Source organism: Tauraco erythrolophus, chromosome 2 (assembly GCF_009769465.1).
Source record: "Tauraco erythrolophus isolate bTauEry1 chromosome 2, bTauEry1.pri, whole genome shotgun sequence".
Lineage (NCBI taxonomy): Eukaryota > Metazoa > Chordata > Aves > Musophagiformes > Musophagidae > Tauraco > Tauraco erythrolophus.
In genome coordinates, this window is record NC_141466.1 from 55,512,816 (window position 1) to 55,539,155 (window position 26,340).

Sequence of the window (26,340 nt, forward strand, 5' to 3'; positions counted from 1 at the left end):
TGACCTTAACAGTGAGAACACATTCTTGCACATTCGCTACCTGCAAAAGGCATTTGAGCACATTTGAGGAATTTCATGGTCAAGAGCTGACCGTCATCCACAGGACCCACAGTGAGACCAACTCCATCCACAGTCGGAAGCAGGAGAGCCCCTTGGGGTGCAGAGCTGCACTGCAGATGCTCATGGTCTGGCTTCCGGAGCAGCTGAGTTTCAGAGGGGAGCAGTTAGAAATAACTGGCTCAAGTGTGGCTTGAATTAAGAATTTAAAAATAAATAAATAAATAAAATAATTAAAATAATAAATAATTAAAATAAAGAATTTAGATCTTTTCTAAAAGGACTGCACAGAAACAGCTCTCGTTTAACTGATTTTTTTTTTTTAATATAAAAAGCTTTTATTTTATTGGGAATTAAATTAACTCCTCACACACGTACTTTGCACTGACTCCAAAAAAGTAAACCCAAACAAAAAAAAACCCCAAACAAAGTCCAAAACCGGTACATAAAACACAATAGCTAGTCAGACAGGAATACCGTAAGGCACACGTTCAAGTATTAGTGTAACAAGTATCCTTGGGCAGGGAGGACAGGGGGGTGCCCCTGCCATCCTTTGGGCACAGGTTTGGTTCCTTTCCCTGACATTTACAAACACAAAGGCTTTCCACAGCAGCGCTTCCCCTGTGGCTGAGCACGGGCATGTAACAGTTAAAATGGTTCTGCTGGTGGTGATGTTTTATGTCAGTTTTATCAACAGGGAGAAAACATGTGGAATGAAGATGCCGCTTTATTGTCGTGACAGTTGCTCTGCGACGCCACTGTGCCCGTCCCTCTGTTACTAAGCTAAAACAACGCTCACGTGCCATTCCCAGCTCCCTCACCAGTCTCCAGGTGTCTCAAATTAGAGGACACCATGAGATTACCAGCTTTTGACATCACATTGTCCTACCTGTGTGGGAATTTCAATTCATGAATTCTCCTCCTTATACTTGCCCTGTAAGTTTAATCAACAGAGAAATAAACCTTTGTTAAATTCACAATTCTTTTTAAACAAATGCCCCCCTGCCATGGAGTCAATGTGTCTGTGTCCCGTGTCCCGTCCCCCCCATTTATTTATGCAGTAGGAGCTTCCAAAGGCCACACAGATCCTGCGAACTGAGGCTCAGCTCTTCCAACGTCTCAACAATAGTGTTACCTATTTCAAAACAACATGCGGAGAAACATTTCTGCGCTGAAACAACTGCCATAAACAGCTGGTTAAAATGGTCCTCATCCATGTAAGTGATTTCTCCGCTTACGCTTCCTTCTCCTACCGGACACCTGCAACACACCAGCGTCTTAGTGCAGAGTGGGAAACTCCCAACAAAAGCCCTTCTCTGCAACGACAATGACAAAGACAAGACGACCTCACCGTGAGAGGCAGAACAGTTTCGTGCTAGAGGAGCATCTTCATGCATCGTACGAGGTTTCATGGCTTCTGGGTGATCCTTTTATTTTTATATCTTTAGAAGCTGTGCATCTTAAGCTTCTTGATTCCAATGATGCATCTTCGTGTAATACTGCGAGACTCTATTTTTATCCATTTCATTACTGTCACTTTGTTCTCAAGGCATCTGTTTAGGCTTCTGCCTACAGGTACCTTAAATTGCCAAATGATCTACTCTGTATGGAACACACTGCAGTGTTTTCATTTCGTTGTTAAAAGCCCCTTAATTTTGTCTATCAGTGCTGTCAGACTACAAAATTTTAAATTATAAAAAAGGCTGATATACACAATCCAATATCCAGCAGGATATTTGGTTTTGCACCACAGGTTGAAGGAAATGTTAAAGGTCATGGAAATAGAAAAACAAATCCAAAAAGCTTCAAAAACAAGCTAGTTTTAGTTTGGATTTTCCTTTTTAAAAGATATAATGCTCTAATAAATGTAATTTAAGGAAGGTCATACACATGACCAGCATCTGCAGTAGGTCACTTCCTTATTTCTCCCACTCCCTCACAAAAATATATATACATATATTTATATTTATATAAATGAAATGGTTTTAGATCCAAATGAACTTATTTTGCAGACACAAGTCACACGTTTAGAAGGCAGCACGACACTAGCACTCTGTTTCTTTGCTGTCCACCCGATTCTGGCGCTGCAGTTTGAAGGACGAAGCTTTCTCACTCCGAATGACAGGATGGTCTGTCAAGTCCTCAAAAGATTTGGCAGCCGAGCTGCTATTTGGGAAAGGGTCCTTCTCAAACCCGTCCTCGTCAATGTGAGAGTCAGTGCTTGGGTCCTCCTGAATAGTGTCCATTCTTTGGTGGTCCTGTTTCGGTGCGGCAGCGACGGGGGGCACGGCCGTGATGGGCTGCAGCGGCTGGTGCCGGCTTGTCGACTGCGCCGCGGGGAAGGGCTTGATGATTCGAACGGAGGCAGAGTCCAGGCTGCTGAGCATCTCCACGTTCTGCAAGACACAAGCAGCCACGTCACTGGGAAAAGCAATCAGGATCTAGGCCAGGGTTCAGTTTTTGTACCCTTTTCAAAGGAAAGGGGCAACCTTCTGAGGAGCACCTGCGCTCCTATTCGGACAGTTTAAAGGCTACTGCGTCCTCCTCTCCACTCCCAGCACGTTTGTGCTGACTGCCCTTGTGCCACCACAGGTTACTCTGTGCTGGCCAGGCTGAACTCGCTGCACTGTGGAGGAGAAGGAGTTAAGATTTTGAATTTCACAGTGGATTCATACTTACGTAGGAGCAAGGGAACGTCCAACAGAAGTAATTTGTTCTACTGGTCAAGAAATCCAGCTGTGCTAAGCACTAAAGGCAGAAAGGCCTTTTTATCTCCACTTGCTCCTTCTCCATACAGAGCACCACAGGTGACAGCCTCACTGGGGCAGAGCTCAGCCCCACCTTCCCTTGGGCCCAGTGCTACTTTGGCAAAACCTGCGTCTGGAAACGCAGGGTCGAGCCCGATAACTCTCAGAGCTCAGTTAAGGGAAACAGTCAAAGGTGCAGCTTATTCTGCTCTTCCAGCCTGAAGAGTTCCCTCTTTCATGTGCAAGAATCTGCACTGAACGAAGGGTCAAAGACTGGAGGGACCACTGTGATCACATCCAAATTCTGCAACCCAGATTAAGTTAAATCCCATTGATTTCTGCTTCTATTTGAGCATGGCTTGGAAAACATCCAGAGATTTCTGCATAAAAAAATCCCCACGAACTTGGTAAATGCTATTAGCGGGCAGGATGGGATCTTTACCTGGTACCAGTAACTGCATTTCCCAACCGCTCAAACCTCAGCAGATCCAAAAGACACAACATTTGTTTGTTAAAGCTGTTGCTGGTGCAAGGAGCCCATTAACTATACCCAAGCTCTGTTGCTGCACCTCCTTCTGGGATTTTCTTGACTGAGTTCATGTATAGAGCTCTAAAGTGACTTTTCTTACAGCATTCAAGACCAGCTATGGGGGACTCAAACTAAGATCAGCTTCAGTTACATCAGAGCAGATGACAGAGGCAACCTGCCTCAGCAGTCTTCGACCCCAGTATGCCTCCTTGCCGTGGCTCTGCAGGAGCTCTGCCAGGCTTTTGTTCCCTGCCTCTCGTTACAAAACGCCACTTCCTTCACTGAATGTTTCAGTTAGTAGTAAAAATTGGGCCGTCAAAGCACCGGACAGGATACCCAAAAATCTATGTCAGAAGATGCCCTGTACTGGACTGTAATTAAAATTTATCTAGGCACTTTCTTGCTCTTCTCCTCTCTCAACTCAGTATCTCCAAGGTGAGAAGTGTCACCGACGGGACCCTGCACCCTGAGGCCAGCTCTCCCATAAGCAACCGCAAGGCTTCAGCACATCTAGCAACTAGAAGCCAACTCCTGCAAACAACCATTCTGCAAAGGTTTCTCTGCAGCACTGCCCTGCTGAGCCTTGTGCTTCGTTGACACCACTTGGCTGGGAACAAGCAGTCTGTAGTTGAAGCTGCCGAATGACTCCGTGCCAAGGGGACCCCGGACACGGGCGCCTGCTGGGCGAAGCGGTGCTCTGCAGAGCAGAGCGGCTTCCTGCCCCGGGAGCTGCAGCTGCCGCAAGAGAGCCACTGTGTCAACAAGGTCAAGGCACAGCTCTTACAGGAAGGAAGAATCAGACCCCACCAAGCTGCAGTCCTTGACACATCAAACAGAGGCTTCTTCAAGAAAACACAGGTTTCCCCTCAAACTGATTTACTCTTCTTCTTCCCACTTCTCTGATAAATGCTCTGCTCACACCTTGGGTTCGGATTTGCTAACACACATCAGATGCCTTCCTGCCAATCCATATACGAACAGCAACTTACACTGGGGCAAAACAGGGACTTTGTGTTCTCCTCGTACTGCTTGTCCAATTTCTTGTCCTATTGGAAAAACAAACAAAAGTAAACCAAAACATACACACACAGAGTAAGAAAGTTAGTTACCCAATTCCAAGGTCCCTGTTCCCCTTTCCGTGTAGGGACACAGCAGGGCATGGGGCTCTTTTCCCTTCCCCTACTTCCCATCCATCCCAGGAGTGCCTGTGGCTGCAGCAACCTGCAGCTCTAAGCCCACGCTGCTGTCAGCATCACACCACGTGCCAATGCTCTCAGTTGCCATAAGCTTGCTCTCTCTTTATCCATCCACCCAAGCTCAACCAAGACCACTTCCCGCTCTAGGTCTCCCCACAAGATATGGGTATCTTATTTCTTAGCAGGGATTTAGAAAACTTTGACTCTAATGGAAGTTACCAAAATTATACTTGGGTAGAACTCAGGAGGCAGAGGCAGAAAACCGGCCTAGGAAAGAACGGGAAGGGTTCCAGGGAATAGTCATGGGTATTCCAGAGCCTGGCAGAGTTTAGCAGGAGTTTTGCCTATTGAAGGAGCAGTAAGTCTTACATAGGCTGGATTCCACCCCCCAGGGTTCTCTAAAAGCTTCCCATCACCTGCTCCTACACACATCTGCCGTTTCATACATGAAGGGTGTTCTCTTACAGCTCAAACAGCGGTCATCTCCAAAACAGCTTACTCACCACACAATGCACAAGGATGCTGAGAGGAATCCAAAAAAGCAAGGAGAAGACAAGCACAGAGCCCACTATATTATCCGCTAGGAACTTCCCTGTGAAGTCAGTTCAAATGTATTACCTACCGAATACTGTCACATGAACATACACATCTATCCCCGCTCTGCAGCCACTGCTCATGCAAGGCAAGCCACAGAACTGCTTAGAGAAGTACGGGCTACAGGACTAGGCAAAGATAAAAGAAATTATACAGTTTTAGAAAACTGTATCCCATATGTTAACAATAACAGGCTTTTTTCCTCTTATTCTCTGATAAGAAAGGCTGACAGGCCGCAACATTTAATATGAGTTGACTGGGAACAGGCTACACTGAGTTAGCCAAGCTGCCTCTCTCCATTATACAAGGCACAGTGCGAGTCTCTTACCAAATTCTGATTTTACAGTCAAGTGGCAACTACCCACCTCTACAAACAAAATATCTGAACATCAAAGATATACAAATTGCCTCTACCTGATCAGGCTAAATAGCCTTAACAATTACCTAAGAAACAATTTTTTGACCCTAGAACTAAAGACTGAAAGCCTCAAACCCAGATAATTACACTGTGTAGGCCCAGCATTACCATGAGCGTGTGGAGTTATCCCATCATTACACGGCACCAGCTTATTCACAGTTTTGTACGGTTCCAGTAACAGAGTGAGACTGGGGCGGGGGTTGTGCCAGAGGGCTACCTGCTTGGATCGCACCGTGGGCATCACGACCAAGGAGGCCCACTCACAGCTGCTGGGCAGTGACTCAGTACAGGCACACAGCTTTAGATGCCTGACCTCAGTGATTTTCTTAAATAAGAAAGAAATGAAGTTTTCCTTTCTCAGTCAGTTGACACTTAAATCCCACTGAGAGGCCCACTTTAAACTACACCAAATCTAGGTGAACTCCAAAAATACTGCCTTTTTTCTAATTGACCTACTTCTTGGTATCCAGACAAGGAGCTACTGTCTCCTTTACAAGCTTGGAAGATGCCTAGAAAATAATGCAGTGGAAAAATGCAAAACGATCCCCCATCCTTTCAGCTTTAAAAGTCAAGATCAGTATTGTCAAACTTTAGGCAAAAATATATTTATACATTTATCAGAAGCAGCTACTAGCTACCCCTGCATACAGGTGAATAAAACCAGCCAGCTAACTCCCTTCGAGGCTTTGTGTCATGAACTGAAAAACCCCAAAGGATATGGTAACATATCTTACCAAAAGTATTGATGCTGAGTTGGTCTATGAAATCCCAAAATCGTTCAATCACATCCTGTACTTGCTTCTCGCATTTACCCTGCAAAAGTAAACACTTATTTACAAAATAATCTTACTCTAAATGTTAACTATTGCCTCTTGGAGAGGGAAGAAGACCCAAAGGTGGTAATGAACTGAAAACTAGAGACACGCAGCCCTTGACTCACATTCTGAATACAGGTCTACACTCACGCCCAGCAGCAGCAGACCATTTTTACTGCCTTTATTTTTGGCAAAAAAATTTCAATTTCATTGCTGTCTGAAACAGACGAAGTTTTAATGTTTGAAACATGCAAAAACCATCCCACTCTCACCCCATGTTAGGATATAAAACCGAAGTTTCTGGAGAGGTTTAAGCACCAGAAGGCTCAGTTCCCACTAGTCACGGAGAAGGCTGCAGCTCTCAGCACCCCAAAGTTACAGACAGACTCACTCCCAGATCTGGCAGTGCTGGTTTAAGACAGCAGATCATCAGTCTTTTGAGTTCTGTCAGTGGAAGGGCTGGGGCACACCCTCCCAAATTCACTTCTACCAGCACCCATTCGACCATTAGAGTCTGCAGGTGACGTGACTGACTGTGCAGCTGTACCACGGAAACAGTCACTGAGCGCCCACAACCCACCAGTGTCTCTGCCATGGGCTCACTGTCCCCTTCAGATACTGCCAACTAGATTTTCACATGATTGCTACCTGACCTGAATTATTTCAGTTAAAATTGATTGGGATAACGTGAACAGCTGAAATAGCAGGCCCTGCAAACCTAGCTGAGCTTGCAGCAGCACTCATTCGCCTCCTTTGCACAAACTGCCGGCTGGTGAGCTGTGGGGAGCAGCAAAATGGGCAACAAGCAACAGCAGAAGGTAACAGCTTCACCTTGCACAGGTCTCTGCAGAACTAACTTCCATCTGCAGCATCAGACACCCGGTAGTATTTACCCCACGGAGAGGTACCTACACAGTATCACCCTGCTCAGCAGCACATCAAGCTTCGGCTTCACTGTACCGGCACAGTCCTCCTCACAGAGGACTCGAAGGCCCGGCCACAGAAGCAGAGCACGCAGTGCATTGACATCTGGGAAAACTTACATTTGTATCGCAGAAGCCCACGGTGCAAGGCTTCCCCTTGCGCAGGAACAGGAACTGGTCGTTAGCATCGACGTACGGTACGCACCTATCCTGCTCGTCCCGGCAGCACACCTTGCAGGAATTATCCGTTTCTGTAATACAGTAACAAACTCATTCCTGGGCAGCACCAAGAGTCACCCGCAACCCATAACTATGCAGATGCATAACCCCACAATGTGCCCTGGCTGACTGTGTCCCTGCCCAGTTTCCCCACAGGGAAGGCAGAACTGTGCAAGTCACCCAATCTTGGACACTCTGATGACCAAGCATGAAACTCGACCAGATGCCCTGTGCACCCTGTTACAGGACACAGTGGGACCAAGCTCTCCAAGCTGATATCCCAACACTGCAGGAATCAACAGACAGCTGAAGAGGTTGCAAACACATCCAAGACACAGATTTAAATATTTCTTGGACTTAGGCCCTTTAGGCAGCCTTCTCCTTGGCTATGTCCTGCATCTCAAACAGTGGGGCTCACAGCACTTCCCTGCACTGTCCCTGTGAAGCTTTCCTCCTGCTCCCAGCTGCTTTACCAGATTTAAGAGCTGAGAGGGAGAGCAAGCAAACAGTAAAGCTTACTGACAGAAGTATGACAGGCAGGTTTCCAGTAGCAAGAGACTGGACTCAGGGATCCTATGTTCTCTCAAGGTGCTTTGAAGTCTTTTTTTTAACCACTTGTTGGAGGCCACCACTCCTCTGCCAGATGCCTGAACCAAAGGTTGGTTGGGATCTCTTTACAATTAGAGAACAGTCAAAACTTCTCCTCCCGCCTGCCTGTGGCAGAGGAGGTAGATGGTGGGAAAGTGCCCTCTCCTTTCACTGGAGTGCCAGCCTAAGTCTCACCTTAATGTTTTCAAACCCAGACCACCAGAGGAAACTGACAGTCATTTTCCAAACAGAAAACACTAGCCCTGAAAAAACATCAGTTTAAAACTTTTTCAGAAACCAGAGACTCTGGCCTCCAACAGGCCACTCTACAGTGAGACCAGCACTCTGAGGAGCAGAGCCGAAGCATGCACTTCAGTGCAGTCCCGCATCACCCACCGTTGCATGCACACGATCGTAGGTTCTTCTCCCTCTCGCAGAAAGGGACACACTCCCCATCCTTGCACTTCCCCATGTCCACACAGACTGTGTCATCTGGAGCGTTCCCTGGAGGGGGGCACTCACTGCTGTTCCCTACAGATGGGAGTCAACAGAGTGGGAAGACTGTGTTAGAATAAAGGGCAGAGCACTTGAGTGTGCAGAAGAAAAAAGGGCAATAAAGGAAATCCAGACTCATCCCAGCAGGAACCCAAATAGTTTGTTCTTGGTTTTCATCTGCAGGCTGCCTGCCAGCTCCTCTGAGAGGCAGCAGAAGCTCTGGAGGCTTTCAACAACTTGGGCACTGTGGCATTTTGGCAACCAAGCAGCAGGTAGCAGACCCTGGAGGCACCATCAGCAAAGCCACAGCAGCTCTGACATGACTCCTTGCCTCCAGGAAAAATTACGAGGAGGAATTAAACAAGTGGTGAAGTGATGCAGAGTTGCAGTAATTTCATCCTTTCTCTGACAAGATTCAGCTCATTCCTGTCCCTTCCCAGTGACACACCCTGTTTTACTTTTTTTTTTTTTAAGAAAGAAAAAGTGGGGAAAAAGAAACAACAATCAAAATTTTTCTTGCTCTTCTGGACAGTAAATCACCACGTGACTCGTGAACTACAAAGAAACTCATTATAGGGCAATTTCGTGATGCTTAATTGGTCTCTAAAATTACATGTACCGGATGAATAAAGGGCACTAGTTTGAAAGCGGATTGAACAGGACACTGAGCCTGGAGCACTCGGCTAGCTGACATAAAGTGGACAGAACCACCTCCTACCAGTGCAAAAAGACTCTCCTTTACAAGTGGCATTTATGGCTTCTTGGCATTTCTTCTGTGCACTTTCAAACTGGCAGCCTTTACAGCAGGGACTGTTCCGATCACTGTGGAAAGATCAAAATGAAAGGAAGAAATATTAAGCATTTTTTTTTAAAAATAAGTAAGAGCATGACAAAGCCAGGGAAAAAGATGGTTAGAGAGGGGAAAGCTACTTCTTGGAGATTGACTCACTGATTCAAAATGCTTGCCCTCTCTGCCCCCTCCCATGACCACCTTTCCACATATCCACTCACTCTTCATTCACCGAATGTAAAAGCATGTAGAAAGTACAACACACGGAGAGAAAACACAGGGATCCTCATATTTATTCAAGGCACCTGGATCCTCTTGTCACTTGCCATACAACTTCGAACAAGATCTTCCACTGTTTTCTTCCCCACACGTTTTTGCCCTGTGCATCCTGAAGGTTTACTACTCTTTATTCTGTGCTCTCTTTGTTCTGTATCCAGAGCAAGAAGGTCCTTAGCACACACAGAGTCATTAAAGTTGAGGGAATTCGTGAGTTGCACGACCCCTCCACTGTTAGGTGGTGCAGAGCTGAACTCTGAGGAACCAGATTGGACACCGCATTGCAAGAGGGTCACGAACACTCCAAAGAGCAAGACCAACAGAAAGAAGACTCATTCAGCGCAGTCACTGCATCATCTGCTCAAGCATGTTTTGCAACAGCCTTGAAAACACCAGTATGTGATGCCATTTTAAAGCCACCTTGCAATACAAGCAAAAATTGTATTTGCACAGGAAGTTTGCACAGGAAATTTTTAATATTAATTTTTGAATGCCTGATTTTGCTCTTAAATATAACAACAACAGTCGCCTTCAAGCCCGCAGCTCTCGGCGCTTCTCAGAAAAAGTAGGAGAATGCTATAAAAAAAAAAATCTACGTATGCCAACAGTGCACACACACAGCAGCCTTTCCTGACATCCTTTATTTTCTTCAGCTCCCACGTTCAGCCTTAAAGCCAGGAAACAGGCCTGTGACACTGCAGGTGGCTTTGGGAGCTTTCAGCCCAGCCCATCGTTCTCTGCCCGCTAAGAGAAGTTGCAGCCTATCTCCCCTTACCTGCATTTGGCACCATCTTTCAGTTTACAGTCTGCGGAGCAGCAGGGATCAGCCTGTTGGTACAAGAGGCCAGGATCACATTCCTCCCCTTCATCCACCCTGGAGTTTCCACACACTTTGTTGTTGCGCTCTTTGAAGCACTCCTGGGCCTTGATCTCTATGGTCCTATGGATGGATTTTTTGCTGCAGCTTGAGAACATCTAGAGAGTCACGAAGGGAAAGAGCAGCACTGAGGAGCGTACCTTTCTGTCAACAAGCAGCATGTAAGACAGTCTCAGCCTCCTTATGCCTCCAAATTCAGGTGTTTCAAAAAGCAGTTATTCCCTCTATACTGTCAGTTTGATACCTTGGAAAAATTTTAAGATGGGAAAGTAACGGTTGGCTCCATAAAGGACCTTGCTACATTACAATGCAGGGACCCCCACACGCAGTCTGGCTCAGGGTCCCAGAGCCAACTCCAGCTCTCCCATGGCTTCAGGACCACTAGCAACCATCCCCAGGAAAGGCTGCAAAGTTGTAGCAACAGGGAGAGTCTGCACTGCGCCTCAGCAGCAAGTCACAGCGTGAGCCACAACAAGTCAGACTAGACTGCAGATTAATCTTTCCCTTGATAATCTTGGCTCCTCATCTGCAGAACAGGCACAACGCCAAGTCTGCGCTGCCAGTGCGAGCTTCTGAGACTGGCAAACACCACGGCTGTGGCGTCCGGCACACAAGTCTTGTCTCTCCAACAAGACTAGCTATGGACCACCTAAAGGCTGTTTGGTACTGAAGGTCCTCTATTTGACTCTTGCTGATGGCTTGCTTTTAGAAGCATGCGGCCACAGCTCATTACAAACAACAAATTAAAAAAGCATGTGCTATGAACTTCAGTGAAACTCAGAATCCAAAGATGAGTTTATCTTGCAGAGAACCCAAGAGCACGTAAGTATGTTTTCTTCTTATGGCTACGCCACTACATTGCTGACAGTTTTAAGCTACAGGAATCATTAACTAAATAGACTTTCCATGCCAAGGGTCATTGACCACAGCAGAAACTTGTACATGGAAGCAAAACCGTGCAACCATACCTTGTTGTTTTCATGATCTCCACTGACAGCAATTGGATACATAACGTATTTCCCTCCCTGGTCTTCAGTGGGGGCACATTCTGGCAGACTATCAGGATCATGCTCTGCTCCAAAGTTATGTCCAAGTTCATGCGTCGTAACCAGGTCAGCCTCCTTTTTTGAACACGAAAAAAGCAATGCTGAAAAAAATTAGTCTGAGCAGGAAAAGACAGAAGATCTCAGCTACTTCCAGGCCACCAGTAATTCTAAGATACACTGAGATGGAGAGGAATTTCCCCATGAACTTTTTTTTTTTTCTTTAAAATGAGGAATTGAAGGCAAGTAAAATTATGGTCCATTTCCAAAGGCAAGTTCCAGGACTCGGTTTGAATACTAAACCACTGTTAAAGGCAAAATGCTGTCCTAGAATATTGATTCAATCTTGTTTTCAATGCAATGCAGATACCTAAAATACAAAAATTTGCTTTCACATAGCTGGAAGGCATAAAAAGTTGAAACAAAAAACAATCCAAGGAAACACCAGCTACTACGATTAGTCAATCTCTTGTTTAACATATCTTGCCATTAGAATTACTTCTTCTAAATGGATGATGACATTAGGAGTGCTGAATAAGCTCTTCTACTGCACGATTACTAAGAAAGACATCTACAAACGTGGCCCAGCAGGGATGGTTTTCCAACATCGTTTATGCAAGACAGGACTCCCTCTGCTGAGGATCTCAAACCGGCTCCGCCTCACTGCAGCCTCCCTGCAGCGCCTTGATCAGCAGATGGTGTCAAGCTCACGAGGTGGCAACCACAAATAAAACTAGCACAGAAATAAAAGTTAACCACAAGGAACCGAGCCGTTCCTGAGAGAGAGAAGCAAGCTGGACGAGCTAACCGTCATTTCTGCTGCTGTGCAGGCACAGGAAGGACCAAGCGCTGCAACGAGCAGCACCAGCACCCTGGGTAGGCACAGGTAACGCGAGAGCCAGAGACAGAAGAACTGCCCAGAGATCACTCCTGTGCTTCATCGTGTTTAATTTGGGAAAGGGTTTTAAGCAGATTTTTTTTGTCTTTCAAAACCCAAGTGGACAACGTGCGACACACTCCCTGTGAAACCAATCCATAATGCTCCCGCTGCCTCATCCCAAGTTTTGTGACTGCCACTGAGAAGACGGCAAACTTAATTTCCTTTGTAATCCAAGGCAGAACTCCAGCGAGGAGATTGAACAACAAATGCAAATAGCATGGCAACGGCTAGAGCTCTTTGTCAACATCCCTCTCACACAAAGCTTCACTGTCTTTTTTTCTAGCTTCTTGACGGCATCTGTGTCAAGTTTTAGCCCACACATCAATTATGAATTCCCTTTATAATGAGGCTACAGAAAAGCACAGCTGAGAAGTCAGCAAAAGAGAAATATGCCCAACTGCAAAGATTTAGTAGATGCAAACACAGGCACCGCTCTATCTTTACAAGTGAGACAAAGCTCATATTCAGGCCTTTATGCATTTACTATCTCAGCAAGTACGAAAAAAAAATCCACACAACATCAATTTACATTAAGCTTAGTATTAGCAGTAATAAATCCTGCCTATTATACCGTTCTCTGCTCTACTTATTCAAGACACACACACAAAAATCAGTAGAGAAATGTCATTAAAAGGTCCAAACTAAACCACCTACTTTGCCTGCACTACTTTCTCTGCTTTACCTTGCAAATGGAACAGACCAAGAGTACACAATCGTCCATCTGCAAGCTGCAGATGTACATAATAGCAAACACATCAGTTTTTCTTATTTTGAGTGAGCAGACTCATTTTATTTTTATTGTAAGTCTACTTTATAATATTTGCTTAATCTGTTGAGGTTTGTTTTTGGTTTTTTGGGGGTTTATTTTAATGCAAAACACATTTAAATTCATCTTTGGATATCAAAATCCTGTTGATATTTTAATAACTACAGATCCTATTAGACACTAGCTATGTTTCCTCATTACTGCTCCCCAGAGAACTCAATCTTCAATTCCAGCCAGTCCCGACTCCCCAAAAACTATGATTTTGGTTTGGAGACCTACATCCTTGTCTCCAGGGATCTGACTCAATCAGAAAGCCAGTAGCTTGTTTCTAAGACAGCATGGAAGCTTGTCACAATCCCATGGCACACATCACCAACACAGACACACGTACACCGAACGTTCATGCTCTGCAGAGGAGAATATTTTCCTACCTTTGTGAGGATGGTCTTCCCATAGTTCTTGGTGCTGGTTAAGCCACTGTTCAGATAGATGTCCTTCTTTGCAATTTGACTATAATAAGCTATAGAAACGAGAAAGAAACAAATCAAAACTGCGAAACATTTTACTTGGGTTTCAGGCTTTTTTAGGGGAGAGAGACTTGTTTGGGGATATGAACAGCTTTATTGTTCTCATGAGCTCACCAGTGAGACTCTGCCTCTTGCCAATTTTTGGAGTGGGGAATCTTTCAAGCACAGGACAAACAGCTCATGTATTGCAGTAAAGGGGAAAATATAAGAAATTTCCAAGACAACGGCATCTGCCATTCCAGAACTGCTGCAAGATGCACCCACACAAAGCAGCCCTTGGTCTTGGGTTTGGTCTAGTCAGCTTGTTCACACCAGATAGCTTAGTGACTTTTATCCTTCCCTCCCTTTTTTCTAGCTCTAGCCAAGAAAATGGTCATCTATTCTATCTGAAAATCAACCACTAGAGTCTACAGAAATAACACATCATATACTTTTGTCAAAGTTGGATAAGAGGATTAAACACAAATAACAAAAACTAGCTTTCACCCCGCAATGGAGAGGAAAAAAAAGGAATCCTTGCCTTTAGGACAAATGCCACCATGGCTGTTAGCTCTGGGAGAGCCAACATAAGCCAATCCAAGTGTTCCCATGTCAAAATCTTGATATGTGAAGAGATGAGCAAGGCACACGTGAGCTGCCTTCTCAGCAATATCAAAGCTAAATTGCTTTAAAGAAAAAAAAAAAAAAGGTCAAATCTTTGTAAGACACTTCACAGTGCATATTAGAAGTCTACAGATAAGAACATTTATCTAACGAGCCAGACAGGCACCTTCTAGATCTGGTTAAGTCAGAAAGAAGTAGCTGTTAGCTGTCCTATGGAGCTGCAGAAAATTACATGAATACCCAAGTACATTGTACGCATTCATTTACATAACTTGTCTATTCATTTCACCTTTTCACAGAGGGGAAAACCAAGTACAATAATCTGATGAAGGTCACAAGGCAGCCCGTCTCAGGGCCAGACATATCAGGACTGCCTTTCTGACTCAGGCCACATATTAAGTTGTCTAATTGGTGTGTGCTCTCTAATTATGCAATAGAGCCCTTTACTATGGGCTACAGGGCACATCAGCTAGTTTGACTGTGCACAACATCTACACATCATGTGAAGGAAGTAGAGAAGTATGAGTACTTCTCAGTAAGGGGCACAATTTTTCAAGGATTACAACCTACCTCTAGCAGCATTTTCACATCCCAGGCGTCTTTCTTATCATCTGGGTAACTTTTTGCCATATTGTAATGCTTTTCTCCAGGTTTTACGTGATTTGGCTCATTGTGGATGATAATCTACATTTCAAAAAGGGTAACAACAATGTAGAGGAATTTTGGTCAGTTTTATAGCTACAGAAAAGCTTTCAATGTAATCTTAAACGTCTCAATAGATCTGCAAGGAGAAAAATTCAGACTCAGCATGCTTCCAATGTTAACTTTTCAGCCTCTGCTACTTAAGATACATCGACTACATCATAAGTAACTACACCAGTCATTTTATAGAGCAACATCAACAATTTTCAATGTAACATTCTGCTTGGAGATGCATGTTACTCTATCAAAAAAACCCACCCAAATTCAACCAGGATTTACATCTAGTGCAAATAGCCCCAAACCATTTCAGAGTTCTAGCTAACCAAAACATATTTTAAAGGATTGCTACTATCCCAGTAACCTGGAATTAGTGCATCGTGTTCTTTCCCCCTCCCTGCCCAATTAACTCTCCCTTCCTTGTTCCTGCAAACCGCTTCCCAGCAAAGGGGCAGCTAGCTTGTACCACGACTTCCCGTTTCACATCACAGCTCTTTCAGCACTCAGAGCCAATGTATTCCTCTTCTTTTTAATGCCTTTTTCCAGATTTCTGTGCGCTTTCAGGTGCCAACATATAAACTGAAGTTACTACATCCCCTGTGTCCACCCTATACCAGCCTCTAGGTTATCATAACATCATGATGTCTAAGGGGAGTCATTAAAGCTCTTCAGGCAGGATTAGTGTTTTTTAATCTGTGTTTGAGGCCCACTCAGGCTTTGTAAGCTAAGCACTACCCATAGACACAAACATTAAATACATGAATAAGAGTACGTCTGACAGAAACAAGGATGGCTTATACTCAGGGGGCAAAAAAAAAAAGCACCTTTGAATTGAGATTAAATAGGAAAAGATTCTCCCTGAAAACTCTTGTCTCAAAGCTGCGAGGAACTGAAAATGGGTGCTATTTCAGAGTGCTCCTGGCTGGAGTCAATAATGTAGGATTTGATTATTTTAGCTCTAATCCAGATAAAATAATCAGAAACCCTGATATCCAAAATATGTTCTTCCCCTTTAAATTAGAAACCCTTTGCATAGCTCAGTGAATACCTGCTCTATCTGTATGCCGTACCCATTGAAGGCTCCATTGTCCCAGGAAGTATTTCGGTAGATGTCATCTACTCTGTCTATCAATTCAATCTACGTAGAGAAGAAAAACAAGTTATTTAGTCCTGAGCTTTCATGTAATAAAGTTCAAGACACTCAGGGAAGCTGAAACATACTTATTAAGAAACACTCACTTCAAAATAAAATTGAACCTCATATAACATAACAGACATACTCTCTGATCCAAACCCAACAGCACTCAGATCCAGAGAGCATTAGCAAATATCCCTGAAAATTTTCCATCATAAAAAGCAATACAAACTTTTCCATTTATCACTTTCATTTGTGTAGTGGAAGAGCAATAACATTAAGAACAAGAAATCTTGGGAAACATTTTGTTCATACCCTAGTTTTCCAGGTTTCTTTGAGGGGAATGGCAGAGGAGAAAGTTGTTTTTACTGCTTTGTTTTAGCACCATACTTAACTAGTTTAACTGAACCCTGAGGCCTGTTTCCATCTCCCAGCCAAAACCCTGTTATTTTCCACATTATGCTTCAGGGATAAGATTCCAGAAAGTTTCTCTTCAGTGCTCACTATCAATATCTCCCTTTTCAAGTTGTTCTCCTTAAAAACCACCTTCTACTAAACATAAACCATCAAACTTGCTCAGAAGGAGAAGCTGACATTCAGAGCCACTCACTAACAGTTCATGCTTTAGTTTTCCAATCACTGTGTTGTTTACAGCATACATCTACCCAGGAAACACAGAAGTAGGTTAGCCTGGAAGAGTCATATGTCAGATGCTGAGATAACAGCATCTCTGCAAATACATGAATTGAGGCTCCATTACCTGGGGAATGTAAACATTTCTGGGGACAGAAAGGTCAAAAAGCCAGCAAAGATGGAACAGAGTGATTAGCATTTCAAAGACCCAGGCTCCGAAAGAGACTCTTGACAAACAACAGGCCTCCAAAAGTAGTTTCATTTGGTTTTCTCTTGAATCCCCAAACCCATACTCTCCACTTCTGCTGAAAGGCAGTGGGCAGGAGTTGTATTTCACAAAAACTTGTCAGGTAGACAACACCATTGTACAGGTTTTGGCTGTGTTACCTGGTAACCAGTATAAGTGATGGAGTCCTGTTTTCCTGAGGATGGCTGAACGCTTGCCTGCTGACAGGCAGCAGTGAATTATTTCCTTATTTTGCTTTGCTTGTGCGCACAACTTTTGCTTTACCTATTAAACTCTTTTTATCTCAACCCACAAGCTGTCTTACCTTTACCCTTCTAATTCTCTCCCCCACCTCACCAGGGAGAAGTGAGCGAGTGGCTGGGTGGAGCTGAGCTGCCTGCGGGAGTTTACCCACAACACCCATGTACAACCAAACGAATTGTTTACCACACCTGCTTCAATTTTGTTCTGGACAGAGAATCCTGGAAAATTTTGAAAAACCCCAACCCTATACAAGTTGCTTTTGCTTCTCATATAAGCTTTAAACGTGCTCGCACTTTAAAGATGCTTAGATCACTTGCAGTGGAATTCAGAACCAAGGAGATTCTAAAGCTCCAACTGGAAAAACAAATTTCTTAAGCACAAAATAGCATAGCCACAAGAAGCATGTGAAGCGAAGGGACTTGTTTATAAATGAAACTTGAAGACTATTTAACTAGAGTATCACCAATAGAAAATATTTTAAAGCATGATTTAGCTCTTTTCCAGGTAAAATGCACACACAACCATCATGTTCTATGTTGTATGTTTTCCACATATGTTGTAGAAAAGCAGTTATCCTGGTTTTGGCTGGGATAGAGTTAATTTTCTTCATAGTACCTAGTTCAGGGCTATGGTTTGGATTTGTGCTGGAAACAGTGTTGATAACACAGGGATGTTGTTGTTACTGCTGAGCAGTGCTGACACAGAGCCAAGGCCTTTTCTGCTTCTCACCCCACCCCACCAGCCAGCAGGCTGGGGGGGCACAAGGAGTTGGGAGGGGACACAGCTGGGACAGCTGACCCCAACTGACCAAAGGGATATTCCATGCCATACGACGTCATGCTCAGCACATCAAGCTGAGGGAAGAAGGAAGGGGAGACATAAGCTGTATGTTGTTTTAACTACTGAATCACTATTTTCTTCCTCCATTTACTCCAGCAAATTGTAACAGTATATTTACTTACCAAATAGTTTATAGTAGTACTCTCTTCCCCACGGCCCATATACTTGAAAAAACGATGATCTGCCACTACCAACATCTTGCACGTGTTTTTGGAGTTCTCTGGAATAGCTCTTTTCTTCCGATGGATGCTTGCTAACGTGAACATTTTAAATACAACTAAATAAACACTAAATAAAATAGTCACTGCTGCATCTATTATCCATATCTAAGACATGAACACAAGTTTGGGTGGGTTTTTGGGGAAAACGGGGGATGTTTGGTTTTGCATTTGTCTTTTTGTTTAGTTGTTGTTTCTTTCTAAATAATTACTCTTAAATTTTGTCTTCATAACAGTCCTTAAACTCGTTGTAAGGAAAAGAATGTACAGTAGTGAAATTGAGCTATTCAACAGATTTACCCACAGAGCTTTTATGGTCATCATCTCAGCCTTAACACCTCTCCTCCTCCTGTTCCTAGTCATTATCCCCATCTCTGCTGCACAGCTGAGGACAAAGGGACCCAAAACTCTCAAAATCCATCACAGCTCAAGATACACTCTTGGAACGACCACCAAGGCCCAACAGGTCCTGCTGCACAGCACACAGAAGTTGTTTTAATGTTTGCCTACACTGCTGCCAGCTATCACAACAAACACTACTTAGGCCTGATGAAACAGCTTCTTCTCCTCAGCCTATACTTTAGCAGGGCAAAACATCTTTTCAACAAGCCAGAAAGAAATATGCCCCTAGTAACAGTTTCTTCCTTTCTTCAGTTGTTGGGGTTTTTTTTGGATGGGGAGCAGGCATGAAGAGGAATATCGCTTCCCCACACTAACGACTTTGAAGAGTGAGTAGTTAAACTAGAAGCCACAATACAGATGATTGCCTAGGTTCCGACCTTACTTGCCTACGCAGCCAGAATTCAAGCATTCGTTTCAAAGGTCCTGCTCTCCCAGGCACAGACACTCACCTTCATTTTGCTCCCTATCTTCCAGCCCTTTTGGCAACAGTTCTTCTTCGTTCAGCTTTAAATAACCACACACTTTGGGGGACTGCAATCGTGAGAAATCTTTAATATCTTCAGATCTGTAGACCAGCAGTCTTTCATCTTGCACATTATCTACAAATCTCCACAGTGGCTGGCAGCACAAGAAGAACAGAAATGAAATTAGTTAGGAGCACAGCGAATGTAAAGACTAAGTCCATATAAGTAAAAAATTACATGTATGTACCATCAAATCATCACAGCTCTATGTGTACATACAAACTAATACATTGGATCACGATAATTTCACCCACAGCAACGTCTACTGATAAAACAACAGCCCCAAGAAAGCCAACAGAATTCATGTCTTACGCTACACAGGCATTCAAACAATCTAAGATCATCTCAACAGAGCAGCAGCAGCCACCTGGTAAGGCTGTAGAAGAGAGAATTTTCCTTTCCCTCCAGAATATAAGCAAGCTGAGGAGGCATTTCAGGCTTCTCTGCTCCCTCCGTAACAGTATGGAGACCACACTGGCAGGGAGGAGATGCTTAGACTACGCTAACGAAGGCACTGACCAGAAGCACAGGAGCTGGCAGATAACAGAGAATATCTAAGTGTACAGCAGGACGCAGTCTTCACAGCAGAAGGCAGGCTCTTTAACCGTCAATAGCTATCCAAGTCACTTAAGCATGAAAATTTCTCCAAAACCAAAGAAAACAAGAAAACCATGAAATCACAGCGTAAGACAAGAATTCCCACAGCAGATGCATACTGACCATCTTTTTTCTTTACCGACACATCCCTATTATTATCTGCATGTAACAGCTACAGCAACACTACCAAATACAACACGGCCAAGGTCTGTTTTTTGGGTAAGGCCAAGAAGTACAGACCATCCGTGTCCACACTGCAGAACACTTGGGTCTAGGCCTCCTCTGGCCCTTAGGCAGTGGCCTTTCAGCTTCAGACAACTATTATTTACCATACTGTGCTTTCAATTCACAGCAAAAAGGTCCTGAAATGCAAAGGCTGTGCTGGCCCTGCAACCATGTGTCTACAATGCAAAACTGAGGGCACATGTTTTGCATCCTAGGGCAAGCACGAGGGCACCAGGGGTTTTATGAACGTCTTCAACCTTTCCAAACAGTGCAGGAGGATCATGAAAACAAAGGAAGGCAACAGCAGACTGGCTGTGTCTGTGCTGCCTTTTGGGAACAGTCTCTGGCACGCATCACCTCTGACTGCACATGGGCATCATCTCATCCAGGGCTAGTTAGGGGCCAAAGCTGACCCTGGGATGGTAACAGACAGGCAGTGTGGGAAAGTTGGAGTCTTCAAGCCATTGCCTGCCTTTATTTAGCTATACAGAAACAGCCAAGGAGGAGCAAGGGAGTTGGCTGCATGGGGAACTGAGATGTACTTACGTTACTCTGGACCACAAACACAGAAATGCTTTACGCCACAATCAAATGGCTACTATATGCTCTTAATGCAAAACACCAGCACAGCGGTTTGGGTATTCCAATCACATTTTCATACTTTAACATGACTGGATTTCCCAGGTTCATCCATAATTCTGCATATCCTGGGGTTTGAAGACAATTACAATACCCATATAACACTCAGCCACAATTACTGTTATTCAGTCATTCTAATACAGCTTGTGTCTGGGAATATACTGCACTGAACAACTCATTAGGATAGTCTCTAATTACATATTTGTTGAATATTTTTTTTAAATCAATAGTTTAAAATAAAACAAGCAATGAAAATGGTGAAAAACAGAAACAAGGGAGCAGGGAAAAATACCAGATTTTCAAATAAAGCTCTAAGAATGGGAAAAATTCCAAGATGTAACAAAGCCAAAATTTTAGAAAGCTCAACAGACTCCAACTCTGCTCAGAAGGCCGCACAGTTTGTTATTCTAGAGGACATGATCACCACTAATTACTAAGGTTATACCATTCCTGTTTCTAAAACCCTTTCCTGTTTAAAACATACCTTCTCCCTGACGTATCTAAAACATGCAAATGTCAGAGAAGGTCACTCACTAATAAAACTCAACACTTGCGAAAGTCAAATTGGTTTCACGTTTCTTTCCCCTCCTCCCTACTCACCCCAAAACAACCACCACCACCAAGTCTATTTTGAGCTACAGAGGTGTCAATGTGACTAACTAGAAACACCCACAGGGAAAAGAGATCATTGTTTGAATATTGTTTTCAGCAGTGAAGCATACCTCTATATTGTATTCTTCTCCATCAGTACTGATTCTCACTGTAAAGTCTTCATCCCCAATATGTGCCACAACCTTGGAATTATGCTCTCCTTTAATATAAGCAAGGAAAAAAGAAATTAATTCAGCTCTATTTGCACGCACTCCTGTACAGACACTGTTTCGGGGTTTTTTAACTGTTTTTAGATTTCCAGCCAAATTACCTTCCTCCGTTCATGAAGAACACTATACTGTCCAGTTTAAATAAAAAAGGAAATGAACCAGCACTCCCTCCTAACCTTAACTACCCAATGGTCACAGTCATCAAGACTCAGATTTAACTGATGATTTTGCAGAAGGTGTCGAGATGGCTGTGGGGATTAGTAATGGGACACAGAATATTTCTGCCAACAAAAGCAGCTTGCGTATTGCTAATATCAGACAGCAGTTTCATGGAGTCGGCCTCCATTCCAGTGGAAAAGACTTTCACCACAGCACAAAGGCAATGTAAAAATCAAAACAACTCAGTGGAAGCACTAGTGTTGGACTAAAGTGGAGGAAGATACCCTTTCTTTACAGAAAAGCAGTCTGCAAAGAACCATCTTAAAGTCTTTTAATTAACAAGCTGGGCAACACTGCATCACCACTACCTACCTGGGCTTTGTGTTTTGGGACAAGGAACACTGAAGTTCCACATTCCAGTGGGAATTAAATCCACCATCATCATTTAAAAAAAAAAATAAAATCACAAGCTGCTGCTTGAGTAAATTATACCTTTGTGTTCTGCCAAACTAAACAGAAGAGTCCTATCTTAGAACCTCAGCACAATAGCTCAAAAAAACCCCACCACCCACCAAACCTAAAAAAAACAAAACCCCAAACCTACCACAAAAACCCCACAAAAACAAAACCAGAAAACTCAAAGCACATGAGAATTAAGTTTACTTGTTCATCCTAACCATATCTGATGAAAATGAGGGCAAAACACCATTTACTTTGGCCAAGAGACTCATGCAAAGCTGTGCTTTCTCAGCATTGACACAGACTCTAGTCCATACTAACCAACGACATGTCCGGTGAAAAAGTCTTGCCATTGAACACGATACTCCTTTTCTTTGCCTTCACCATCCAAAATTAATGCTTGAAATTTTTCTGAAAAGTGTTCAGCAGTTGCAGTTAAGTATAATTTAAAGTGCCTGTAAAAGAATTTACTTCCATTTATTTTTAAGCAAATTATACACACAACAGACACATCCAGTCTTCATTTTACTGAGAGTGCCAAAGAAGTTAGAAAGTATTAACTCTGACAAGTAAGCTACAAAAAACATATACTGTGTAATTCGTAACTGTAGACATTTTTAAACTGTTAAAGATGTTTAATTAAAAAAAAAGTAAAAATAAACTCAAATCCCCAAAACAGTCACAGTTTGCTCATGATGCACTTTCTCCATATGCAGTCAAGCAAAACCAGTTACCAGTAACTATTTAAAGAAAATCAGACCAAGTGTCCATCTATTTTAAGTTAAATTATCTTAAAGTTCTTATTTTCTGAAAAAAATACAGTCAGAAGACCATAAACAGAAATCCGAACTCTGCAGACTCTTATGACATAGTGTCACAAAAACTAAAGGCTATCCCAGAAGTAAGCAGAAAACCTTCTCTAGAAGGAGTCCCATGGGCTCTTGATTTATGTGGGCTTTGAGTTAAAAATTTTTGGTATGACTCTCTGCAATTATTCTGTAATTATCATTGGCAGTATTGCAACCTCACCATAGAGTCGGGGTACATGAGGCAGTGCAGAACAGGGACAGTCAGACATTTGATCCCATTAACCTTTTATACTTGCTACCCACCTCCAAACATTTAGAGATTTAAAAAATATTCACAGCAACTTGCAGTTATAAGTGACAGATGGAGAAGGCACAAAGATGTCAGATGAACAAGACCAACCTACACTTGTTAATACAAAGCATTATTCTCACCCTGCTCCTCCATTTCAGATTCACAATTTCAGCACTCGGATACATGTCAGGCACTTTTCTGACACACAGAATAGCATCTCTACAACCTTTGTGCTTGCTCTCTTCTACTTCTTCCCCTTTCACTTGTGCTTCTATTTCCCATCTTGTAAAAATGAAAAAGATATTAAAAGAAGTGTTTTATTGAATGGGAAGCATACACTCAGTAGGAAGAGGATTAAACCTCCATGAAAAAAAAAACCAACAAAACAAAACTCTCGGGCAACAGACCACACACAGTCCCCAAACTGAAGGGGATTTTCAAGAACAAAGAGATTTTCAAGAACCAGAGGACAGGTCAGACGTATGACTATGTTGCCAAGATGAGGTAGTAAGCGGGATCCAATCCAATCAGTGGAATTAATCTACACGAAACTAAAGCTAAGAATGAAGCAAAAGAAATCTTAAAAAAAGTCACTGCCACCTCATCAAACAGAGCAATACAACGCAATTCAACTTAGAATCATAGAACTGTTTAGGTTGGAAGAGACTTTGAAGATCATCAAGTCCAACTGGTAAACGAACACTACCAAGCCCACCACTAAACCACTATGTCCCTAAGCACCACGTCTATATGTCTTTTAAATACCTCCAAGGATGGTGATGCCACCACCTCCCTGGGCAGCCTGTTCCAATGCTTGACAAGTTATTTTTCAGTTTCCTCTGAGCCTCTCTGAAGTCATATAAGTGTGCAGATCACTAATTTACAAGAACTGGCCAGTCATGACAGAAAACAAGATAACTATTTCTGGGTTTGGAACTGCATATTATTTATCACAAATTGAAGGAAAATATTACACTATTTCACTGCAGATTATTTGATTACCTTTGCAGGGCTGAAAAACTTAAGAGTCTCTCCACGTGCGTCTCAGGCTGGAGGTCCCTCTTCTTCAGTGAGTGTTGCTGGATGCTAGACTGCGAAAGGATGTCGTAGTCTGAAAGCATGGACTCAACTGTGTCTGGAAGAACAACAAGGAAAGTTTTAGTTTTAAGACTCTTTCTTTCACAAATGCACACATAAACCAGCAAAACAGAGCCTCCTGTTTCAACAGCAAGATCACAGTTTGCTCTAATTTTAGGATAGCTATTGTACGTTTCTGTAAAGGTGTGTTTTGTGTAGGCAAGTAGAAATCATAGTGTGAGACAAGACACTACCACTTGAGGGATGCAAACAAAGAATTTAGCTCACTTACACCAATTTTAGAGCAACCAAGCCATTGCTTTTACTGCCACAGCTGTGCAGAGCCCTTCCTGCTTGCTCCCTGGAAACCAAACAGGGGAGAATATCTCCACTTCTCTGGAATGAACCATTCTCCTCCTCACCTGCTGTTCCCCATCCGATTCTGAGGAAGACAATAATTTATCCCAGGAAACTTCTACCAAACTCACTGCAGATTAGGACTGCATTTACTACCTTTCTGTCTGACAGGAGCCAGAAAACAGATGGCTACATAGCTTAATCAATCAGAAGTAACTAATGAGGCACCTCCAGGCACCCCATTTGCTCAGTAGCTTATCATCACACAAAACACCTTTGATTTCCCTACAAAACACCTTTGATTTCCCTACTCAGAACATGAAAACTTGTTCAGAGGAGGGAGACTGAGGGCCCAAACCCTATGGGGAGCAGCACACAAATGAAAAATTCAGATCAATATTCTGCAGATGCTTCCACCGTTAACAAGTGCACAATGCCAGCTGCCAACAGTGTTTGACTCTTGCCGATAAAGCCTCCTGCTGCTTTATAAGACATTCCTTCATCAGAAGCACCCACCACCCAGCAAGATACCTGACAACCACCTTTGCTTCCACCAGTGCCAATTGATTCATTTGCTGTTTACAGACTTAAACAGAGGCCCTTATTCCCACATCACTGTCCTCTTTCTCGGCCAGAGGTGCTGACTCTTTTCACTTCACCACATGAGGTGTCAGTTGTGTTTTACAAAAGGCAGATGTGCTCATCCAGTCATTTTTAATAATAAAAAAATCCCCCTTTTTCCCCCCCCATTTCCAGTTGTGCTTCTAAACCAGATATGACAGCTACCAAAGTGAATTTTTATTAATGAAGATGGCTTTCCACTTCTTCAGAGCCCCTGATCACTAGCTTACATCACCCAGGGAAATAACCTCATGTGTTTTATCAGACTTTTAAATGAGCAGCATCACTAGGAAGCTGAGTTTTACTAGTTCTTGTGCAACAAGCCAAGAGTGTCAGCTTTGAAATCTACATTGGTACAGCTCCTGATTTTTTTTCTTTTGTTTTGTAAACCTGACACTCAGTACCATCATTTATACCCAAATACATGCCTCTGAGACCCAAGAAAGCCTTTAAGAACAGACGCACTGTTTTGGCCAAGGCAAGCACCTCGCTTTTCTTTTGCGAGGGGGTGGTTGGGAAGAATTAACCACCAGTGTACGTGCACCCATCTGCTTGGGTACACTGGAAGTGAGGGAGCTGAAGAAACAAAAATGACCCTCACAGCCCTCTTGGTCCCGCACCAGACCTACTAGCGAAGTGATGGACAGGTGACACAGCTGCCTTCTCGTGCAACGGAAGCCAACAAGCAGTGGTTCCCAGGCTTCTCCCTTCCCTGCTGTTTTGCAACACAGGAAGGGCAGTGCAGTTGCAATTTCCTGATTTCTGTTTACAACCCACAGGTCGAGAGCACCTGCAATCGATTACCATGCGTTTCGGGTTATATGCAAAGGCAAGTTTCCACCACCTTCCTTCATGTTGTGGGTTTTTTTTCCTCCTTATGTGCCCAGTTGCTGCACATCAGGCAGCGCCTTCATCGTCAGCTCAGTGCATGCTGCAGAGC

General features: G+C 43.4%; 1 protein-coding gene across 2 annotated transcripts in view; it reads right to left on the bottom strand.

Annotated features, from left to right (window-relative positions):
* Positions 1 to 378: 378 nt before the first annotated feature.
* Positions 379 to 26,340, bottom strand: part of ADAM17 (ADAM metallopeptidase domain 17) — a 36,865-nt gene continuing 10,903 nt past the window's right edge. Inside the window, exons 2-19 of one of the 2 annotated variants that reach the window (XM_086631396.1) lie at positions 24,348 to 24,480; positions 22,566 to 22,699; positions 21,528 to 21,616; positions 19,270 to 19,438; positions 18,323 to 18,453; positions 16,151 to 16,240; positions 14,974 to 15,087; positions 14,321 to 14,465; positions 13,705 to 13,793; positions 11,493 to 11,645; positions 10,423 to 10,622; positions 9,300 to 9,403; positions 8,483 to 8,617; positions 7,400 to 7,530; positions 6,276 to 6,354; positions 5,033 to 5,121; positions 4,323 to 4,379; positions 379 to 2,453 (exon numbers count right to left, since the gene is read on the bottom strand). In XM_086631396.1, coding sequence (XP_086487522.1) covers positions 2,103 to 2,453; positions 4,323 to 4,379; positions 5,033 to 5,121; positions 6,276 to 6,354; positions 7,400 to 7,530; positions 8,483 to 8,617; positions 9,300 to 9,403; positions 10,423 to 10,622; positions 11,493 to 11,645; positions 13,705 to 13,793; positions 14,321 to 14,465; positions 14,974 to 15,087; positions 16,151 to 16,240; positions 18,323 to 18,453; positions 19,270 to 19,438; positions 21,528 to 21,616; positions 22,566 to 22,699; positions 24,348 to 24,480 — 2,393 coding nt within the window. In that variant the 3' untranslated portion in view covers positions 379 to 2,102. Of the gene's footprint in view, positions 2,454 to 4,322; positions 4,380 to 5,032; positions 5,122 to 6,275; positions 6,355 to 7,399; positions 7,531 to 8,482; positions 8,618 to 9,299; positions 9,404 to 10,422; positions 10,623 to 11,492; positions 11,646 to 13,704; positions 13,794 to 14,320; positions 14,466 to 14,973; positions 15,088 to 16,150; positions 16,241 to 18,322; positions 18,454 to 19,269; positions 19,439 to 21,527; positions 21,617 to 22,565; positions 22,700 to 24,347; positions 24,481 to 26,340 lie in introns of those variants that run through there. The other variant, XM_086631397.1, reaches the window with a different exon arrangement.